Source organism: Monopterus albus, unplaced genomic scaffold (genome assembly GCF_001952655.1).
Source record: "Monopterus albus unplaced genomic scaffold, M_albus_1.0 scaffold478.1, whole genome shotgun sequence".
Classification (NCBI taxonomy): domain Eukaryota; kingdom Metazoa; phylum Chordata; class Actinopteri; order Synbranchiformes; family Synbranchidae; genus Monopterus; species Monopterus albus.
The window spans coordinates 117,883-125,185 of record NW_018128358.1 but is presented as its reverse complement, the minus strand read 5'-3'; the positions used below and the strand labels follow the sequence as shown (position 1 = coordinate 125,185).

Here is a 7,303-nt window from a genome sequence, read left to right as displayed (position 1 = left end):
GAGGGAATACTGAGGTAGGTACTTATATAAAAGTACTGAGTGTAGGTGTCACTTAACCGTGATACTGAGGGTAGGTGCCACTAAAAAGTGGCAATGAGGTAGGTGTTCTCAATTCTGAGTTTAAGGCGAAGACACTGAGGTCCTGTTCTGGTCACAAGAAAAGGTATAAGTGACTGAACCCTAACGGAGACATCCGTTTTGTGCTGGTAATTATAGTTGTGCACAGCTCCCATCTAGGACAATGGGAACAAGACGAGTAAGGATGATCCTCCGGAGTGTTCAATCATTGACATAATGAGGAGAAAGTACGGTGACAAAAGTGTTCAAAGCGTGGCCATATGGACACGTGAATTTGGTTTTCCCCATGGGGGTTCTTTAAGTGTAAAAGAAAATTGAGGAACTTGAAAATAAATTAAAGGGAAAAAAGGAGGCATTATATAAGAAAAAATCACCGAAAGAACTTAAAGATGTAGAAAATCATAGAATGTGTTCGAGCATGTGGAGGAATGAAGCAGAAAGAAGGGAAAGAAAGAGAATGTTAAAGGAAATGTCAAAATCAGGAAAGACTAAAGAATGTCTTGTTAGTAAAAAAGAAAACAGTAATCTGCCGCTCAGTTCTCTGTATTTGCAGTGTATGGCTCTGAAGCTGGACCCTCACCCTGACGCCTGCCCACCAACTGCCCCACCATGGCCCGGACCGTCTGTCACTGTTATGTTTTAGTCCCCCTCACCAGGAGGGTGAGGGAGAACTGAGGCAGGACTCAAGTATGCTGACCCAGGTGCTAGTAAAAAAGTAGGTTTAATGGGAAAACACAAAGTAACACCAGATAACGTAATATTGTCCAAGTACTTATACAGTCCGGGGTAGAGTGGAGACGGTTGAAGAAACCAGGATGAACAGGTGAATCGATGGCAGACGAAATAAAGTGGTAATGGTTAAGGCTAAAAAATAAAAAGGAACAAAAGAAGCAAACAACCGAAAACCAACGCACAGTCACTGTCAGCGTTGGGAGCAGTACAGGTAACTAGCACATATAACTATAACGTGACGACAGAAAAGGAACGCACAGTCACTGTCAGCGTTTCTAACTTACAACACGTCTTCATCGTGTGCAATAAACATGTTCTTAGTTAATGCTCCGGCAGTGACGGAGCGTCTGCCAGAGACTTAAATAAGGCAGGGAAACAATCCCTGTCACGCACCTCAGCTGTGCACAGAAAACCAATAGTTGCTAATTACAGGATGCGATACAGCTGAGGTGCCGATCTTGCGAAAAGAAATAAAGAAAGAAAAAGAGAGGCAGCGGCCCTGACAGTCACACACCAACTTCAGGACAGACCTGACGTCAAACCCCGACCATACGACCCACCGGTCTCTCTGGGACTTAGGCACACCGTGCAGTGGTGCTGCATAGGGCATGAGTGCAGCCGCTGGCTCATCTTCCAATGCTGAACTATTATTACCCATGGTTGAACTGTCTGGCCCTACTGGTCCCATCCTTGTGTTTCGAACATGGACCACTGCTGATATTACTGCTGCAGCACAGCATCTTCCAGACCCAACAGCATCTGGACAGAAATTTGCAGAACAGCTCTCCATTTTCTGCACTGAATTTCGTCTCACCATGACTGAACTGAAACACTTCTTAGCAACAAAAATGAAACCTGTCGATCTCCAGCATGTGACTCGTCGTTTTCCAGCAAATGACCTGTGTGTCTGCAACATTGAATGGAATCACGCTGATAACGCCCAATACAGAGACGCTATTACAGCCCATGACCAGTTTCCCACTAAAGTGGACAGGAGTAAAATTGCATCTTGCAAACAGGAGGGAGAATCGACAGAGGAGTATTTACACCGCCTTACAGAGCTATTTAGCATTCATAGTGGCCTGGAACAACCAGCTGATTTGGGCAATGCTCCTGGTGTGTGGGAAACACATCTTAGTAACTGCTTTCTGAATGGACTGAGACCTGAAATTGCAGTAGCAGCTAAGACATCCTGTGTCGACTACACAGACGCCCATCTGAGTGAACTACGACGTCATGCCAGTCATGCCCAAGATCAGCTGCAGCAGAAACAGCGGGCCAAAGAAGATAAGGCTGGAAAGGAGCTACACATGGCAGCCATGACCATGTACCAAGCCGTCCAGGAACAACATGAGAGACTTTCAGGGAGGGGGAAGTGGTCGTGGACGTTGACCAGTGCCCAATGATATCTGACTGAAACCAGGTTGGTGGTGGCGAAGGGGGAGGTGGGACAGCGGATGAGACTGCCACTGTGCCTACAGATGAGTGATAACACACACACTGCACACCGCAATGAAGAACAGCTTGCTCATACTCATGCTTATACAACACACCATTAATGTATTAAGAGAGCAAATTTGAGCCTCAGGGTACCTATGCCAAATATGACTCTGAAGCATATGAACAATTTCCTCAGTTCATATTCTTTATTCAGGGACAGCTAGTTACATTCCTTGTTGATTCAGGAACTGCTCCCTCTCTGAGGGAAGATCATTTACAGTAAACATTGTTTTCTGCTCTCTTCAAATTGTCCTGTCAATCTCTTAAGCAGAGATCTTATGTGTAAACTTAGAATCTCACTTTGTTCCACCTCTGATGGTATTACTGTCCACCATGACAGTGACTCACACACACACTCATTTGTGCTTAATAGCCATTGTGAGTTAATATATGTTTATGAGTGGAAGTTGCAGAATGGTTCGCTGACTTCTGTAATATTCTTTTTTGAAAGCTTTTCACTGTTTGCAATGCTGTGCAGTTACAGGATTTTACCAGAAAAAAAGGGCATGTAGACAAAGAAATAAAGGATCCAACATGTGTGAGGTTTTTGCACAGATGCCAATGACTATCACTTGCCCATGGGAGATTTTTTTAGTTTTAGTTGTTAGTTCTGCTGTGAATTTGTACCTAGATTATCATACTGCGCAAATAAGACAATATTTTTTCTAAAAATTTCATATGAAAGTATGGGAATTGAATGTCAGTGTTTTCACTATATTTTCTTTTTTGAATTTGAAGGTGTGTGTGAGAGAAAAACCAAACATTAATCACAGTTTTGTCATGTTTGAAGGACAAAAAATACTCAAACATTTCCTGCTTTTTCTTGTCTGATTCCTTGTCTGCTCTGTTTACACTACTCCACGGTCTTCTTGCACTACACATAACATCAAGGTGCACACACAGAGCAGAGATTGCATGTGCATGTGTAGCTGACCCCTTCTTCCTTCAGTGCCTGTGAAAAGTTCTTGGCCTTTGGAGCTCTTTTTTAAAAAATGGGTTAACACATGGGTTAACAGCCACACCGCACAGAACCCTGCACTTATTCAACCTGTTCACAATGCAGTATTGCACTGCACAATTATTTAGAAATATGCCATGACTTTTTCGCACTTCTGGACAGATGTTAACTGCATTGGTTTTTACATGTACTCTGCACAATGACAAGAATGTTGAATCTAATCTAAGAAACAAAAGAAATGGAATGGGACAAATGAAAAGGAGGCAGGCCACACAGAGTAAGGTCAACAGTCTTCTAGTGAGGCCTACAAGTGCTTTTAGTCCAAGATGGCGGCGCGTAGGTACGCAACGGCTCGGGGCTCTCGGCTTTTCGTTTCTCTGTTCGTATCTTTGTTCGTGTTTTTGTTGTCACTACAGTTTTCTGAAGCTACCACCCAGTATGGAAGAGCTGAACTACTTACAATAGGGAAACAATACAAACTTTGCGCACCCACGAAGCCGGACCTTATTCCCCCAGAGCTACACCGGACCACTATGGCTCTCACCATCCCCCCTTTGTGGCCAAGGAGATGGAGGCGACACCGTAAACAAAAGAGGGGCAAGAGAAGCGGCCTGCGTGCTAGGCTACATGCTAACCCACACAGGCCGGCGCTCCCTAGTCTCTTCCTCACAAACGCCAGGTCACTAACCAACAAAATGGACGAGATTCGGCTACGGATTGTCTCACGGAGGCAGGACAGCTGTGTGGCGAATATAACTGAAACCTGGTTGGATGACAACATCCATGTTTTATTTGAAGTATTCAATAATTTACTTTTATGACATATTTCTAAGAAGTTCTGGATGGTGCCAGTGTTACACAAGCAAAACAGTGGGTGGTAAAAGGTTACAGAAAATTTGTACATTAGCTTAATCTATCAGACTGGCTTGGGGTATTCCTAAAATGTATACCAGTGAGAACGAGGTATCCGACCTTGTCCCAGTAGCAGACCAGGTCCTGGATCTCTACACCGGCATCTTTCTGATGCTGAGACAGTACAGTGCTGCCTTTTGTGATGTCATCCAACACCAAGAACTCCTTGACAATAAAAAAATAAAACTGGATGAAAACCAACTTCTAAGGTTACACAAAAACAGTCATAACATGGAAATTGCTTTTACTATTTTCTCCACAAAGAGGATGGTACATTTACATGTTATCAACGTACATTTTTAAATGGCCAGGTAAATCATTCAGTAATGTTTCACAACTGCCAGTTTAGTGAGTTAAAAATTATATTCCTAATCTGTCTGTGCAGATTCTCAGTCATCCAGGTCATAGTAAAAGGCCAGTCCTGCCACCATCTCCTTTTTTTTTTAATCTCCCATAAAGATAAGATTAGGAATATAGCTGAAAAACAAACTTAGAAAAAATCAACTGGACTAGATTTCTAGGTCGAAGACGTTTCACCTCTCATCCAAGAGGCTTCATCAGTTCTGACTGACTGGTGTTGAGCCAGAGATATTTATCCCCCTCAGTGGTGTTTCAGTCCTTTGAGGGCCAACAATGTCCCCCAACGACTGGGTCGTTATAGCCCAGTATCGGTGAGAGTCATTACTTGTCTTTGAATCCTCCCCTGTCGACCGACGCCTATTGTCCTGGTGGGCATGTTTGGGCAGAAATCTCAAAACAGGATTGTAGATGGATGAGAAGTTGTGTCTTACTCCACCATCCCTTGTCGGTTGAAATCTAGTCCAGTTGATTTTTTCTAAGTTTGTTTTTCAGCTATATTCCTAATCTTATCTTTATGGGAGATTTAAAAAAAAAGGAGATGGTGGCAGGACTGGCAGGACTAAATAACTTTTGACTGCTACGGATACTACTGAAAAATAAGTTTTATAAAAACCACTGACTAAAAATGTGTAACTGTCTTTTTGGTTGTTGACAACTGTGTCAATCTTAAAAAGTGCTGAGTAGTGAAAACACATCATTATAACACATGGTACCTCAATCCTGCGGACGCTGACACAGCTTTCAAACAGCTTCTCAATGGCGCTGGGGAAGAAGAGCGTGACGGTGAGTTGTACAGCGGTGTACAGCGACACTGTCACAAACACACGGCTGGCTGAGAGGGTATTCCCCAGAAGGACATAAAGGGTGAAGGTGATGAAGAGGATGAGCTTGCTGGCGCAGAAGAAGGAGGCCATGTTGAGACCTCGAAGGTAAGAGCTCTTCATGATATTTGAGATCTCCTTTCTAAAACAATACAGAGTTTCAACAATCAGTGTTGGGGAGTAAGTAGTTACATGTAACTAGTTACTTTAATTCAGTTACAAAATAAAGGTAACTAATCAGTTATGGTAACTGAGAAAAAATATGTAATTAAATTTCAGTTACTAATGAAAATGTTGGTGAATACAAAGGGGTTACATCTGAATATATTCTTTTTGGTTAAAAGCTTAACATATAAGTTTTACATCTTCATCTTTTTGCCTTTCAGGAATGCATTCCTTTGATCGTATTTACGTATGACATGGATCAGCAAAACTGCTGGGGTAAGTGGCTAACAAGGAGCTGTCTCTATGTCTAGATAGGCTCTGTTCATTTGGCAGTGGGTCTAAAATTTTGAACATTGCTTTTGACTGGTTCTCTAGTTTGACTTTGCACCGCATCTCATCTGTCAGTCAAATCAACACACATTGCTCTGAGCAGCCTGACTGCAACCAGCTGACAACACCAAGTTTGTGTGGTCATGTTGTCAGACAAGAAAGCTTTTCAGTGTTGGAAATTCAACAGTATTTTTCTTTTGAAATCAGAAAAGGGTTTTGCTTTGTACCTGTTCAGTAGGTCACATGTTTCAACAGTAATATTATGTAACTGAAGGTTATTATGTTACTGAAGGTAATAAAGGTTTGACAGTAATACGTGTTGAGTACTGCTGTGAGGTTTTTGCTGCTTGGTTTAAATTTATGTTAGGACTTTTCAGCTTTATTGCCCGGTTTAAATCGTTTTTAGCAAAGAAATCAAAGAGCAATTAAAAGTAATGTTTCATTACCTTGGTAAGTAATTGAAACTGCTACATTACTTATTACTTTTTAACAGGGCAACTAGTAATCTGTAACCTATTACATTTTCAAAGTAACCTTCCTAGTACAATCACATGACTAGTTTAAAGCACAGCTCAATTTTTGGGGAGTATTATACAGAGATAGTTGGTAACTATAGTACCATGTGACTTGAAATTTCCCCATAACAATAAACGGGTGAATGATCTAAAATCTAAAAATGCCTTCATTAGAAGCACATGAATTGACTAGGTATTCACTTCAATCCTTGAAAAAAACTCCTAATCTAGATCAGCAGCAGTCAGGAATGACAACAGAAGCAAATGAGTGAGGCATAGGACGATTTTAAACCCTGTCTGTCTGGTTGGCTAAATGTGATGGGGAGTATAGAGCAATGGTTGTAAGAGTGTAAGATTTGATTCTTATAGGCTCTAGTTACTTTATAAGCTTTAGTTACTTCTCATACCTTTAGTTACTTTTCATAACTCTAGTTCCCTTTAGTTACTTTTCAGTTCTTCATTTTATTTTAGTTATTTTTCATACCTTTATTTTCCTTGCTTATACATATAAAACTGTATTGATGACTGCTGTGTTGTGCTGAGTGTAACAGTGGGACTTTATGCTGTAGAGACAGGATGTCTGCATCTCCAAGTAACCAGACAGCCTATTTACATTTTAACAAAGACCTGTTGTACTGTTTTGCACTCACTCCTCGACCCACTTATCATATCCCAAGTTCTACTTTGTCTGGGGGTGTCCTGCAGAGCCAGGGAGCTCACAACCTGAGATGACCACTTGGCCAGTTTAGCATACTTATTAGCATCACACACAGACGGGGCCTGCAACCCAGACCACCCATTGTTCGGTGCTCATTGATCAAGATGAAGCTGCGAACTGCGAAACGCACACACACACACACACACACACACACACACACACACACACACACACACACACACACACACACACACATACACACATACACACACAC

General features: G+C 41.9%; 1 protein-coding gene across 1 annotated transcript in view; it reads right to left on the bottom strand.

Moving 5' to 3' along the window:
- Positions 1–7,303, bottom strand: part of LOC109952600 (multidrug resistance-associated protein 4-like) — a 50,161-nt gene that overhangs the window by 24,978 nt on the left and 17,880 nt on the right. The window contains 2 exon segments of the mRNA XM_020587757.1: positions 4,241–4,345; positions 5,254–5,503. Of these exon segments, the coding sequence (XP_020443413.1) occupies positions 4,241–4,345; positions 5,254–5,503 (355 nt within the window).